This window comes from Hirundo rustica, chromosome 24, assembly GCF_015227805.2.
Source record: "Hirundo rustica isolate bHirRus1 chromosome 24, bHirRus1.pri.v3, whole genome shotgun sequence".
Taxonomy (NCBI): domain Eukaryota; kingdom Metazoa; phylum Chordata; class Aves; order Passeriformes; family Hirundinidae; genus Hirundo; species Hirundo rustica.
Genome location: NC_053473.1, coordinates 189,413 through 204,849, shown reverse-complemented (window position 1 = coordinate 204,849; position 15,437 = coordinate 189,413). Strand labels below are relative to the sequence as shown.

Here is a 15,437-nt window from a genome sequence, read left to right as displayed (position 1 = left end):
ATTCCCATAGTTATGGGGGTCCTGCGGTGGGGAGGATTTGTGCAAATAAGATGGGGGGGCTGCTGAGTGGAGCCTCCTGGCCCGGTTCGTGTAACTCGCTGGGGCCGGGAGCGATGTAGCCCCTCAGTGAGGGGCACGGGGGGCTGTACCCTCCCACAGGTGAGTGTGTGTGGCCCCGCCTGCGCGCACATCGCTGTGCGGTGTGTGCGCCCGAGAGCCGTGGTGCAGGGCGGTCCTCCGGGTCGCCGGGGGGCGCTAGAGCGCCGCGCCAGCTTCCCGTCGTGCTCCCCCCGGGACGGTATATAAGGGGCAGGATCGGAAGTGGGTGCTTGCAGTGGTGGCTGCGTGCGGGAGCGTGTGCGGGAGCGTGTGCGTGTGTGGCGTGTGTGGCGTGTGTGGCGTGTGTGGCGTGTGTGTGTGTGTGTGTGTGTGGCGCCAGCCACCCTGCCTCCCCTACACGTTGATCTTATTCGATCGGCCGGGCCCCGCCGGGCCGAGGTGAGAAGAAAGCGCCGCGAAGCCTCCGGGCGCTGTGCGGCTGGGCCGGGCGGGATGAGTCGATCAGATAGGCGAGGCCACGGCCGCTGAGCGCCCTGCGATTCTGACCCGCGCCCACGTCTGCAGCCCCGGGACCGGCGCCGACCCGGCCCCGACAGCGACGGGAGATGAAACGCCCCGGCTTCATCCCGGCGCATCCAGCGCACGGCCGTGTGTCGAGGCGGGAAGTGGACCCTGCGCCAGGCTTTGTGCGGTCTTTGCAGGGGTCTGTGGCGGCCTCGTGGGGCCCTGCACACTCCGTGCCGTGCTGGGAGTCGTTCACCGGGCCCTGCAGCTGTGTGGGGATGCACCACGAGCCCCTCTGTGTTTTATTGGGGGTGTGTGGTGATGTAGATAGCCATGGTGGTGACAAGAGGATGGGCACGAGGAGAAAACCACGGTGATGACTGGGGGATGACCGTGGTAACAAGAAGGACAGCCATAGTGCTGAAAAAGCTGTGATGGTAACCAGGGGACAGCCACGGTGGAGACAAGTACAGTTGTGCTGTTAATGAGAGGATAGCCATGGTGATAACGGGAGGACAGCTGTGGTGGTAGCAAGAGGATGGCTGTGGTTGCGACAAGGGGACAGTAGGGTGGGTGACCAAGGGATGGCTACAGTGGTGACAAAAGCATGGGCTTAAAAGGACAGCCACAGAGGTGAAAAGGGAATGGCTGTGGTGGTGACAGAGCAGTGGTGGTGATGAGGGGACAGCAGTGATTCTGGCATTACTGGGGAGAAGCAGCTGCGGTGGCCCTGCTGTGGGGACCCTAAGAGGGGGTCACCTGCTTATTGGTGCCTGGCAGGCTTCATCTGCCAAGGTGACACTGCAGATGTTTTGGGCCATGGCCACAGCATGCCACTGTCTCCTGCTGTGGCACAGTAGGCGTGGGGTTGTCCCATTGCTGCTATGGGGATAGACATGATCTGTGTCCCACATGGTGCCACAGATGAACAAGTGTTATGAGTGTCCCCAAACGCACAGGGTCACCCTGTGCCACCAGAGTTGCAACGTCTGTGTTGCCTTAGCAACTCTGTTCCCCAAATTCTCTTGTGACTGTGGCCCCCATATGCCCATGTTCCCCATTTTCTTGTATCACCATGTCAGCTGTGTTCTCCATGTCCCTTGTGTTCCCATATTGCCTGTACTCTTCAGGTAAAATGCAGTGTTTTCTTGGGGGTCAGTGCCTGTTAGCATAGAGAGTCTAAAATTCCCAGTGTCCAGGGTTCCAACACTTTGTGTCCCCCTGTGTTCCCCATCTCCCTGTAGCCCTATATCAGCTGTGTTCCTGTGTCCCCCGTTCTCCCATATCCCCTGTATTCCCCTTGTCCTGTGTCTCCCATCCTCCTGTGTCCCTGTACAGCTCTGTACTCAGTGTCCCTGATATTCCTGTGTCCCTCACGTCCAGAGTATGCAGCCATATGTGTCCCCTGTCCAGCCAGTGTAGCTGGCCGGGCTCTGTGAGGATGTGCCTGGGGACACATGGGTGGGACACAGTCCCTGGTGGGTTGAATGTGGCTCTGGGATGCGGGGTCTTATGACACCCCCTCGCTGTGTCCCGGTCCTCCCCCAGCGCCGGGGGGGCAGGAGGAGGGTCTGTTCCCAGGGGCATGATGCCCTGTGGTGCTGTTTCTGGAATAACATTCCAAATTCCATTCTGAGGGATTGCATTCCCGGTCCCATTTTTGGGGATACACTCCCAAAGATGATGGGGTTCCTGGTGCCGTTCTCATGGATAGCACTCCCAGTGCAGATGCCCAGCACCAATCCCGGGATACCATTCCCGGTGTCCTGTTCCAGGTTCCATTCCCGGGTGTAACCTTGGGCGTGCCGTTCTGGGGACTTCCATTCCCATGTCCCTATTCCCGATACTGATGCATGGTGCTATTCCCATAAATAACATTCTCGATGCCCATTCCTGGTGCCATTCTCACGGCAAGCGTTCCTGAAGGCGATGCCAGCTGTTGTTCCAGAGGGTTCTATTCAGGATCCACTGCCTGTTCTCGGGGACAATGCCCCGTACTGTTCCCAGGGGTTCTGTTCCCGTTCGCGGGGGTTCCGTTCCCGGTGCCGTTCCCAGGAGCGGGGGCAGGTGGCGGCAGGTGCGCGGAGGCCGGGCCGTTGGCGGGGGCGGGGCCGCGGCTCCGGTGCTCGCACCGGCCGAGCTGCCGCCGTTGCCGCCGCCGTTGCCGCCGCCATGGCCGGTACCGGAGCCGGGTGGATGCTGCTGGCGCTGTGTCTGGCTGTCACCGTGTCACCCGGACGCACCGGGGAGCAGCTACATGTCTGCAAGGAGGTACCGGCACCGGGAACGGTGGGGGGGGGCGGGGGGCAGCCGGTAAGATATCACGACCACCACCCCCAAATTCCCCACGCACACCCCGGAGATGAAACGGAGTCCCGGAGCACGGAGAGGCCGCTCCCTATGGGATGGAGGGGACAGGGAGGGGTCGGGGATCCCAGTGGCACCGGGGGTGGGTTGTCTCCTATAGCGGGAAGGGACTGGCCGATCTCCTGGGGGCCCGGAGAGGGGGCTTTGCTCCCAGGGGCTTGGCTATTCCCCGAGGGTCTCCTTGGGGGGGCTGCAACAGGCGTCACCTCATTATTGTCCCCAAGTACCTACCCCTCAGACACATTGGGGTCTTCCTGAGTGCTGCTGGGGGTGACAAAGAGCAGGGGGAACAATCCCAATGGCCACGTGCCATTCCCAGCCGAGCACACGGTGGCCAAAGTATCCTGTGAAGAAAAACTGTCACAGGATCAGTCCACCCTGGGGACAGTGATGAACCCTCTAATACTCTCCCTGGGTTGTTTGTCCTGTCCCCCCTCCCCCCCATTTTCCTCCCCCTCCTCAGACCTACAGCTGCTTTTAATCTGGGCCAAGGATTTTTTTGTTGTTGCTGTGATCCAATTATTTCTGTCCGTGTTCCGTGATCCGAAGCTGGAAACAATAGACTGGGGCTGGCACTTGCCCCAGGAGTGATCAGTCCCCCAGAGGGGGTGTCCCCTGTCTTTCACTGGGGACAACTGTTCTCTCTCCCCCTGGCTGGAGCAGAGTGACAGTGGCAGTTTGGGGTGCTCTCCATCCCCAGAGCCAACCTGGGGCTGAATTAGGTCGATTTATGGAGATTTAATAAAAACCTGGAAAAGTTTAGGGAAGAGAGAAAAAAATACCCTCTCCCCAAGGGAATCCCTCGTGACTGAGAGCAATGTGGTAGTTTGGGGCTGCTGAAAATTGGGGTGACCCTCTGGGTACCCCAGGGTGGTGGGGACCTTCCTATGTCTCCTCATTCCAGGGCTGGGGGCGCTCCATGCTGCCTGTACATGGGCAGGCAGTGCTGCAGGCATCTCTCTGTCCCCACTTTTCCTTCTCCCCCCCCCGTTTACCTCTCCAATCCCTCTTTCACCACCACACCTCCCCATCCCCCTCTTTCTGCTTCCCCCCCCCCCCCCCCCCCGCCCCATTGCTGCTTTCCAGCTGACGGGAACATCAAAGCAGTCGTTTTCTCATCAACCTGCCACGCTCCAGCAGCTGCTGGGAGCATGAAGCTACAGCACTGGCTCTAACGCCCCAGAGCTGCGGTGGGTGGGTGGGGAATTCCCCCTGTACCCTAAACCCCAATACCATCACCAGATGTGGCCTTCACCCTGCCCACGCTGTCTGTCCCTGGCATCACATCGCCAGCCTTAAGCCAATCTCACCTTGGCACAGCTGGCAGGATGGTGGGGTCATGGTGCCCTGGCTGTCCCCAGCACTTTTCAGTTCCCCCTAGTCCCCCCTGCTCTCCCCCACTATGCCTGGGGTGCTCCCAGGCTGTACCCAGGTTGTGCCACGGCTGTTGGATGAGCAAAGTGTGTCACAGCCATGCCAAGGCACACCAAGGGGTGTGGCAGTGCCATGTGCTCCCAGGAACATTTGGGGGGGGGGGGGGGGGTGCAGGAGTTCACCACCACACAAAGGAGGGGTGCAGGGCTGTTGCTGCTCCGAGGATCCTCGTGATTCCAGCCAGGTCATCTCCCCACCCAAGCATCCCCATTTCCCAGCATCCCTCCATACTGAACTCCCCCCTTCCCCAGTATCCCCCCAACCCTGAGCACCCTCCCAGGCCCCCTCACCAGGCCCTGGACACTGCAGGACATTGCCACATCTTAACTCAAAACCATCCCTTCAAGGCCCACCTGGGCCCAGGGAGCAGCCCCTCTCAGGGAGCTCAAGGTACGGGGCAGCCCAGGAGGTCTCGGGGTGCAGCTCCGCTTCCATGTTCCCTCTCTGTCTCCTGCAGTCCGAGTACCACTACGAGTACACAGCATGTGACAGCTCGGGCTCGCGCTGGAGGGTGGCTGTACCACACACGCCTGGACTGTGCACTGGCCTGCCCGACCCTGTCAGGGGCACTGAGTGTTGTGAGATTCTGACCAGGAATGGGATGGGGTCAGGTTGGGGGGTGGGAATGTCAGGGATGGGAAATGAGGGTGAGGGGAGGGAGAGAGCAGGGAGATAAGCAAAGCCATTGTCACCTGCAGTGTAGGCAGCAACAGTAGGATGGAATGGGGTCAGTGGGATGGAACCCCCCGGGATGGGATGGCAGAAGAGCTACAAACACCGGGATGGGATGCAGTAGGGATCACATACACACAGATTCCCTGGGATGGGATGAGAGGAATGGAAATCACACATCACACCAGAATAGTGTGGGATGGGATGGGATGAGATGAGAGGGATGGGAACCACACACATACCGGTTGGGGTGGGATGAGATCGATGGGAATCATATGCACACATGGATAGGATGGGATGGGAATCCCACACACACAGGCACTAGAATGGAATTAGAGGGGTGGAAATCACACACGCATGCACGAGGATGGGATGGGAATCATACACACAGTCACCAAATTGAATGAGAGCCATGGGAATCCCACCACACACATTGGATGGAAATCTCCTCATCACACACATGCACCAGGATGGGATGAGCAAGGTAAGAATCCCCCTCACAAGCTCACCAGGATGGGAATCCCAAACATGCCCCCAAACCTTAGGGGTGCCCAGCTCCATGGCAGAAGGTTACATCCTGCCTTGATTGGGCAGAGCTGGGCATCAGGTACCAAAAGTCATGGATGGGGGGGTTGCCTTTGTGGAATGGTAAGAATGGGGGATCCCAGCACCTCCACCTGATGGGGGCACTTGGAAATGTAAAGCTGAGGGTGATGAGGCTGTAGCAGCACCAGGGGGATTGGGGGTGACCCTCCCCACCCTGTGCTCCTCTCTCCATTCGCAGCATTCTCCTGCAAAGCGGGTGAGTTCCTGGAGATGCAGACACAGACATGCCGACCCTGCGCTGCGGGCACCTACTCACTGGGCACCGGTGTCCGCTTCGATGAGTGGGATGAGGTGCCCCATGGCTTCGCCAACGTGGCCACCAACCTGGAGGTGGATGACAGCTTTGGCGATGCAGCAGAGAACTGCACAGCGTGAGTCATTGTGTCACACATGGGCACCTGGCATGTCAGGACTGGGTGTGGGGCACAGCGAGCAGGATGGTTGTGACATCCCTGTGCATCCCTAGCACCCAGTTGCCCTGACACTCTTCCATCATCCTGCCCTGGAAGGTGACACCAGCAGGGCATTATAGGGGCATCCTGGTCACAGCAAGGGAACACAAAGCAGCATCACCCCCTTCAGAAGTGGCAAGGACCCCAACCCCACGGGACCCCCACATCAACATTCCTCAGAGACACAGTACCCATGCAGGTCCCCACAGCACATGTGGGGGTGTCTCACAGCACTCAGGGTCTCTACATCTCTGTGCCACCAGCCTTTATTTACCACCACAGCCCTTTGATCCTCACTAGCAACCTCTGAGCTCTTTTGGTTTTGCTGGCAGCCACCAGACCTTCCCATTTGTTTCACAGCCATTAAGCCTCCCACCAGCTGGTTGTACCAGCAGCCACCAAACCCTCCTGGTGTTACCACAGCCTCTGAACCCTCCCAGTTGTACCAGCAGCTGTTGAGCCCTCCCAATTGTACCAGCAAATATGAAACCACCCCAGATAGACTGACAGCCACCAAACCCTCTTGGTTGTAACCACACCACTGAGCCCTCCCAAGATGTACTGGCAGCCTCTGAACTCTCCTGATTGTACCAACAACCATGAAACCCTCCAGCTGTACCAACAACCACTATACCCTCAGTTCTACTGGCACCACTGCACTGCCCCATTGATGCCCCTCTCAGCCATTCCCTACTCCCAGCAGCATGTTCCTCATCCAGCCACATTCCCAGAACAGGGGGACCCCACTCTCTTCTTACAGTCCACATGGCTCTCAGCAGGCCAGGGGATTCTCCCATTCTCCCCAGAGATATGTGTCCAGCCTCCACACTTTGCCATGTCCCCAAGCCCTTGTGCCCCCTGTTTCCCCCTTGCTTCCTGGGGACCTCCCAGCTGTCCCTACAATCCCTGTTCCTGCCTGCTGCGGGGTTGGGAGTGGTGACAGGATCCCTGGGGCCATGTCACTTGCCCCAGGTCAACGTGGGTGCCTCTGGGGGACTACGTGGCCTCCAACACGGATGAGTGCACAGCCACCCTCATGTATGCTGTGAGCCTCAAGCAGTCGGGGACTGTCACCTTTGAGTACATCTACCCTGACAGCAGCATCGTCTTCGAATTCTTTGTGGGTGATGGGGGCAGGGGTGGAGGGTTTGGGTCCCTGGGGACATGGGAGGGTCCTTGGGGGGCTTGGGAGGGGTCTCTTGGAACATGGAGGGGTCCATTGGGATATAGGAGGGTGTCCTAGATGGCATGAAGTGGTCCCTAGGCACATGGGAGAGGTCCCTTTTGACCTGAGTGGGGACTCCTCAAAGGTATTTATATATACATTTGTCCTTAGGGACATGGGAGGAGTCCCTGAGGGGATCTCTGGTGATGTGACTGGGATCTCTGGGGACATGGGGAAGGTGAACCTGGGTATATGGGAGGGGTCCCTGGGGACATTGTGGAGGTCCTTGCAGACATGGAGGGGTCCCTGGGGGCATGAGAGTGGACCCTGGTGACATGAGGAGAGCCTCATGGGACATGGCAGTGGCATATGGAGATATGAGGAGGGGTTGGTAGGAATATGGGAGGGTCCCTGGAAGCATGGGGGGGTGTTCCTGGGGGCATGCGGTGTCCCTGTGAAGATGGGGTGCCTGACACTCTTCCTGCAGGTGCAGAACGACCAGTGCCAGCTCACGGTGGAGGAATCCCGCTGGATGCGTACGACAGAGAAGGGCTGGAAATTCCACAGCGTGAGTGTCCGGTGGGAGGTGACACCGGGGGGGTCCCTCGGTGCTGCCCCGGCATCTCTTGTTCCTTCCGTGGGAAGAAGATGCTCCACGAGGCTGAGGAGGGGGCAGTGGGTGGTGACAGATGGGGTGCCACATGCCCCCTGCCACTAGTGCCAGCCCCCTCCTCGGCAGCCATGTGCCAAACCCATCCCTGGCAGTGGGATCACCCAATCCCGTGGTATCCCTGTCCTAGGTGGAGCTGAGCCGCGGGAACAACGTGCTGTACTGGCGGACCACTGCCTTCTCCGTGTGGTCCAAGGTGCCTAAACCGGTGCTGGTGAGGAATATCGGCATCACAGGTGGGTGGGAGCAGGAAGGGGGGTCTCGGGGGTCGCGCACCCCCCTCCCCGCTACCTGAGCCCCCTCCTGCTCCCAGGGGTGGCCTTCACTTCCGAGTGCTTCCCTTGCAAGCCCGGCACCTTCGCCCCCAGCTGGCCGGCTCAACCACCTGCCAGCCCTGTCCACCGACACCTTCTCCGGCAAAGGGGCCACTGCCTGCCAGCCCTGGCGACCACTGAACACCTACGCCGGTGAGAGGGGACACCCGGGGCTCCTCCCTCCCAGAGCTGTCCCTCTAGTCTATGACCCTGGGTAAGGGAGGGGTGATGTGAGGAGCAGGGTGACCTGACATCCCCTGGTGGGGACAGTGTTGGGGCCCCTTACAAATCCGACACCTATGCTGGTGAGGGGGGACACCCTTAGGGGTCCCTTTGTCCCCACACTCTGTGCTGCAAGAGTGGCCCTGGGGGAGGGAGAGATGATGTTGGGAATAGGGAGAACCCACTGCTCCTTGGCTGGGAACTGTGCTGGGGTCCCTGGGCTGTGCCGGCTCACCTGCTGTGTCCCCCCTCGGCAGAGCCTGGCTCAGGGTCCTGCAAGCTACGCCCCCCCTGCACGGACAAGGATTTCTTCTACACCCACACGGCCTGCGACGCTAATGGAGAGGTAATGTGGGGACTCCCTGGGGTGGCCCCCCTGTCCCCCGGTGTCCCCCCACCTCACCTGCTCCCCCGGCAGACCCAGCTGATGTACAAGTGGGCAGAGCCCAAGATCTGCAGTGAGGAGCTGCCACAGGCAGCTCAGCTGCCACCCTCAGGGGTCAAGATGCGCTGCCCCCCCTGCAACCCTGGCTTTGCCAAAGGCAACAGCAGCACCTGCCAGCCCTGTCCTTATGGCTTCTATTCCAATGGCTCTGGTAAGGCAGCCCCATCACTGTCCCCAAAGTGTGACTGGGGCAGCCTGAGCTGCCAGGGGAAGGTGGGTGCCACTCCAGTGCAGGGTTGTCCCCTCCTGTCACCATGGCTTCAATAAGGACATCCCTATTACTGTCCCCAAGGAGTAACTGGGGTCCCTGGGGCTGCCAGGGGGAGGTGAGTGCCACTTCAGTGCAGGGTTGTCCCATCATTGTTCCTAAGTGGTGAACACAGCAACCCAAGCTGACAGAGTGAAAGGCGGTACCACCCTGGTGGCGGGCTGTCCCTTTGTGTCCCAGTTATTGTCCCCAAGAACATCCCAGTTGTTGTCCCCAAGAAGTAATTGGGATCCCTGCAGCTGCCAAGGGAAGGTGGGTGCCACGTCAGTATAGAGCTGTCCTTTCCTGTCACCATCATTGTCCCCAAGAGGTGGTTACCAGGGTATCCCAAGCTGCAGGGAGGGGAATGTGGTACCACCCTAGTGGGGGGCTGTCCTCTCTTGTCCCCATCACTGGCCTCAGAGGGTAAGCAGGGCACCTCAAGCTGACAGAGGGGGAGGTAGGTGCCACCCCTGTGTAGGGCTGTTGCCTACTGTCCACAGCGTGCCTCAGCTGCCCAGAGGGCACTGAGCCAGCACTGGGCTTGGAGTACAAGTGGTGGAACGTACTGCCCCCCAACATGGAGACCACCGTGCTCAGCGGCATCAACTTCGAGTACAAGGGCATTGCAGGTAGTGGCAGAGGGCTGTCCCTTCCCTGTCCCCTGCTGGGGGACTGCCAGGGACTCCTCTGAGCATCACTGCATCCCTGCAGGCTGGGAGGTAGCTGGGGACTACATTTACACAGCAGCCGGAGCCTCTGACAGTGACTTCATGATCCTCACGCTGGTGGTCCCTGGCTTCAGGTGAGGTGGGGACCACCACCAGGGTGTCCCCAGGGAGCAGGGGGACACAGCCATGGGGCAGAGCTAGCAGCGTCCCATGCTGTCCCCAGCCCTCCAAGCCTAGTGCTGGAGGACACAGAGAGCAGGGAAGTGGCCAGGATCACCTTCGTTTTCGAGATGCTGTGCAGCGTTGGCTGTGAGCTCTACTTTATGGTGGTGAGTGGGGAGACACAGCAGTTTGGGGGGGACACAGTGAATTTGGTTGGTGCCACCATCCCCCTGTCCCCACAGGGTATCAACTCGCACACTAACACTCCGGTAGAAACGTGGACAGGCTCCACAGGGAAACAATCCTACACTTATCTGGTGGAGAAGAACGCGACCATGAGCTTTACCTGGGCCTTCCAGCGCACCCCCTACCATGAGGCGGTGAGGGATAGGGGGCCCTGCTTTGGGAGGGCTGGAGGGCTCCCACTTTGGGGGGTCTGGTGGGGGGCGGGGGCAAATGGTGATGGTGCTCTCGGTGCCAGGGCCGGCGGTTCACCAGTGATGTGGCCAAGCTCTACAGCGTCAATGTCACCAACGTGCAGGGGGGGGTGGCCTCCTTCTGCCGCCGCTGTGCCCCCCAGCCCACTGGATCCTGTGCCCCGTGTTCCCCTGGCAGTGCTGTGGACCCCAGCTCAGGCACCTGCCAGCCCTGCCCACCTGGCACCTACCTACGGGGTCACCCCTCCGACGGGACACCGACCTGCCACCCCTGTGGCCCTGGCACACTCAGCAACCAGGTGACTGGGGGTGGCAGGGGGTCCAAATGTCCCTAAGTGTCCCCTTGAGTGATGTCAATGTGCCCCAGAGACGGGACACCAGCCTCCCCCACACCCAGATGTCCCAGATGGTGGCACTGGCCAGCACCTGACTGCATGACACTGTGTCCCCATGGAGGTGACACCAGCCCCTTACAGCCATTCTGGGTGGGTGACAGGATGGGTGGCAGTGTAGGTGACAGTGTCTGACCCTGGGTGGGTGATGCCTACCCTCCCTGGCCATCTCCAGGGAGGTGGCACCAGCCCTCTGGCCATCCTGGGTAGGTGATAAGGCAGGTGACAGTGTCTAATCCTGGGTGGGTAATGTCAAGCCCCCAGCTGTAGTGAGTGAGATGACACCAGCCCCTCCCAGCCATGCCAGATGTCTGACAGTATCTGACAATGGTGGGTGGCAGTGGGTGACCCTGGTGGGCGCCACCATGGCCCTGCCATCTCTGAGGAGTGGTGTCAGCTCTCCACAGTCCCCACAAGGGTGTCCCCAGTGGGTGGCCTGGCTGTCCCTGAGCTCCCTGTCCCTGTTCCCAGCTGCGATCGCTATGCTACAACAACTGCAGCCTGGCACTGCCACTGCCAGGCCAGGTACTGCGCTTTGAGTTCCCGTCGCTGGGCATGGGTGCCGGGGTGGACACTAGGCCCAACTTCACCCCCAAAGGGCTGCGCTACAGCCACCACTTCCGCCTTAGCCTCTGTGGGCACCAGGTGAGAACCGTGTGGGCAAACACATGTGCACACATGAGAACACACCCAGGGAGTGAGTACAGGCACAAAGGTGTAAACATGGGCACATGGGCGGGCACTCAGGAGAATAGGCACACATGGGCAGGAGGCCATGGAAACATGCATGCAGACATTAAGAACACAAAAGGGCATACGCAGGAGGGTACAGGAACACACATGCATGTATGGGCTCATGGGTGGGTGGTCACGGGTATACAAGTGCAAACATAAACACACATGGGAGTATGTGTGCGCTCACAGGCACATGAGTACAAACACGGGCACACAGGTGGGCATGCAAGTGTGTGGGCCTGGGCACATGAGTGCAAACATAGGCATATGGGTGGGCACTCAGGAGGGTGGGCACAGGAACACAGGTGGGCACACTTGGGCACATATGGGCAGGAGAGCTCAGGAACACGCATGCACACATGGGCATGTGGATGGGCGACCACAGGCACACACCTGGGCACATGGATGGCACAGGGGCATGCAGGTGGGCAGACATGGGCACATGTGCTCATAGTCATGCAAACACGCATTCACACACGCAGGTGTGGAAATACATTTGCACATGCAGTCACACCTGCACACACACACATGCACTTGTTCGGTCACATGTGCACAATCACACTCATTTGCACAGCTGTGCAGACACATGTGAACACTTGTGCAGCCACACCTGCACACCTATGGCCCTGCACACACAAATGCCAGTTCCTTGTACACACATTCCCAGCCCACACGCCTGTCATGTGTGTCCCTGCAGGGCAGGAAGATGGCCTCGTGTGCTGACATTGTGACAGCAGGTCGGGGGAGCCCTGCCCATGTGGTCACCTCTTATGTGTGCCAGGCCATCCTGGTGCCTCCTGACATCACTGGTGCCCATGCAGCTGTGTCTTCTCAGCCTGTCAGCCTGGGTGACCACCTGCTGGGTAAGCGGGGAGGGGGGAGGAGGAGGGGGGGCACCCTGGGGCACTGGAACACCCCTGTAGGATTGGGACTCCCTTGTGGCACTGAGAGTGGCTCACCTTGTTGAGACTGGGACACCCTGGCAGGACAAGGATCAGGACATCCCAGTGGCACTGGGTCACATGGGTGGGACAGGGAGTAGCCTACTCCACTGGCACTGCAATGCCCCAGTGGGACTCAGACACCCTGGTGGGACTGGGACACCCCAGTGGCACTGGGAGTGGGATAATCCCTAGTGGGATTGGGACACTGGCACTAGGACATTTCAGCAGCACTGGGATACCTTGGTGGCACAGGGACACCCCAATGGGAAATACACCCATTACGCTGAAATACACCCTGGTGGGACTAGGATGCTACAGTACACACTGGTGGTACTGTGACACCCCCATGGGACTGGGACTCCTCAGTGGGACTGGGACACCGTGGTGTGACTTGAGACACCCTGGTGGGACTGGGACACTGACACTGGGACACCCTGTTGGGATTGGGACATCCTGGTGGCACTGGGACACCCTAGGAGGACTGGAACACTCTGGTGGCACCAGGACACTGGGACTTGAACATATCCCAGTGGAACTGGGGACACACCTCTCTCCCCACAGGTGTTACCACCAGCTCCGTGCTGGACAGCATCGTGTCTCCCCCAGAGCTCTTTCCCCCCAGCCACCCTGACCTGCCTGACATCATCTTCTTCTTCAGGTGCAAGCAGGTGACAGAGGGTGATGCCCACACAGTGCCCCCACTGTCCTCCTGACCCCCCATGTCCCCTGGCAGGTCCAACGACATGACACAGCCCTGCAGCAGTGGCCGGGCCACCACCATCCGCCTGCGCTGTGACCCGCTGCGCCCTGGCACCGGCACCCTAGCTGTCCCCAGGTGGGGAGGGGACACTGGGGACCCCAAAGCAGGTTTTGGGTGACCCAAGCATCTCCTGCTGTCAGGGTTGGGCACATCCCTGGTGTACTCTGCTTTGGAGACACCACTGTCACTAGTGTCAGTGTCCTTTACTCTGAGGTGTCACCCTGCCTGTTCCCAGGTGGGGAGGATGAGACACTGGGGACACCAAGGGCTGTTCAGGGGACTCACAAAGTGACCCAAACATCTCTTGCTGTCATGGTGGGTGTGTCATGAGGTGCTTTGCTTTGGGGATGACACTGACATGGGTGTCAGAGTCTCTCACCCTGAGGTGTCCTCCTGGCTGTGTCACTGGTCCCCTGCATGTCCTCCGGTTGGCAGTGAAACAATGGAAACCCTGGGGGAGGTTTGGGGACCCCCAAGGTCTCCTGCTGTCATGGGTAGATAATTCTTCAGGGTGCTTCACTTTGGGGATACCACTGTCATGGTGTCTTGACCCTGGGGTGTCTCCTTGGCTGTACTCCCCACTTTGGGGTGTCACCACCACCCGAGCCCCCCCTTTTTGTCCCTCCCCAGCAAATGCCCCGAGGGCACCTGCGACGGCTGCACCTTCCATTTCCTGTGGGTGACGGCCGAGGGATGTCCCCACTGCTCCAGCTCCCACTACCACCACCACCACCGCCCCATCGTCAGCGCCTGTATTGGCGGCATTCAGGTACTGCCCTGTGCCCCAGGCTGGGCTGTGGCTCCTGCAGCCCCTGAACCCCTTTTCCCCTCACCAGAAAACCACCTACGTGTGGCGGGAGCCCCGGCTGTGCCATGGTGGGGATGCCCTGCCACCGCAGGTGATCCAGGCATGCCGGAGTATGGATTTTTGGCTAAAAGTTGGAATTTCCACTGGAACGTGCGTGGCTGTCTTGCTGGCCACGCTTACTGCCTATTTCTGGAAAAAGACTCAAAAGTGAGCAATTGATGGTGGGATTTGGGGACACGGGGGCTAGTGCTGTCACGGGGGGGGTGATAGCACCGCTTGCATTCCCAGGTTGGAATACAAATATTCCAAGCTGGTGATGGACACAGCAGCCCGGGAGAGTGAGGCGACATCACCCGACAGCTGTGCCATCATGGAAGGGGAGGATACAGAGGATGAGCTGCTCTTTGCGACCGAAATGTCACTTTTTGGAAAACTTAAAGCCCTGACGGCCAAGGTGAGGGGTGGGGGGGATGGAAACAACCCTAGACTAGCCACCAGACAAGGCATGGTGGGGGTGGGATTTGAGGATAGTCCGTGCCTCAGTTCCCCACCCCGGGGGACTCCAGGCCTCAGTTTCCCCACTCCAAGAGGGGCTCTGTGCCTCAGCTGCCCACCCCAGGCAGCTCTGGGCCTCAGTTTCCCCACCACAGGAGGGTACCGGGCCTCAGTTTCCCCACTATAGGAGGGCTCCAGGGCTCAATTTCCCCATCCCACAGCGAATGCCGGATGGATTCGACTCAGTTCCACTCAAGACCTCATCCAGCAGCACCGATCGGGAGCTGTAAGAGGACATGGGGGCACCCTTGCATCCCCCAGCCCTCCCGGAAGCTGTGATGGGGCAGAGGGGCACCCATGGACACCCTACCCCTGGGCAGCTGTGAAGGGAAGGGGAGGGTGCCCACAGCCTAACCCCTCCCAGTGCCCCACAACGTGGCCTTAGGGACCCGCTTCGGACCGGAGCTTTGTTATGGCTTTTGTACGTGTGTCCCCACCCTTGCCCACCCCCCGTGTCCCCCCCATCATGAGCACGCAAAAATGCCAAATATAGGAGTGGAGTTTGTATAAGGGCTCCATGTGTGTGGGCACACGGGGGCGGGGGGACACGCATAGGGGGTGCGGGGAGCTGAGCGTGGGCACCCAAAATAGGTGGAGGGAGAGGGTGGGGGTGTGCACAGGGTGTCACACGTGTGGGAGTGGGTGCCTAGGAGTGGGGTAGGGGTGCACACGTGGGGGGAGCAGTGGAATTTTGACTTCCATCTGCACACCCCCTCATGGTGGAAGGGGGGTATAGGGTCCCCCAGGTCCGTGGAGACACCAGGAGCCCTCCGGAATCCCCAAGGAGAGGACAGTGGGGTGACATGTGGTGCCAT

General features: G+C 59.9%; 1 protein-coding gene and 1 non-coding gene across 2 annotated transcripts; both read left to right on the top strand.

Moving 5' to 3' along the window:
• The first annotated feature begins 299 nt into the window (after positions 1-299).
• On the top strand, positions 300-609 carry LOC120762987 (small Cajal body-specific RNA 2). Its single transcript, XR_005704003.1, has one exon. It is a non-coding gene; the product is annotated as a small Cajal body-specific RNA 2 (non-coding RNA).
• Positions 610-2,684: 2,075 nt separating this feature from the next.
• On the top strand, positions 2,685-15,110 carry ELAPOR1 (endosome-lysosome associated apoptosis and autophagy regulator 1). The gene is given in 24 exon segments (XM_040085709.1): positions 2,685-2,835; positions 4,823-4,943; positions 5,822-6,014; positions 7,068-7,215; positions 7,748-7,828; positions 8,061-8,166; positions 8,244-8,299; positions 8,302-8,329; positions 8,332-8,397; positions 8,724-8,812; positions 8,885-9,062; positions 9,662-9,790; positions 9,873-9,963; positions 10,053-10,158; positions 10,234-10,371; positions 10,473-10,727; positions 11,292-11,465; positions 12,253-12,418; positions 13,061-13,157; positions 13,233-13,334; positions 13,890-14,028; positions 14,096-14,274; positions 14,356-14,521; positions 14,784-15,110. Coding segments are annotated over 24 exon segments (2,976 nt in total). The 5' UTR covers positions 2,685-2,736; the 3' UTR covers positions 14,853-15,110.
• Positions 15,111-15,437: the final 327 nt, after the last annotated feature.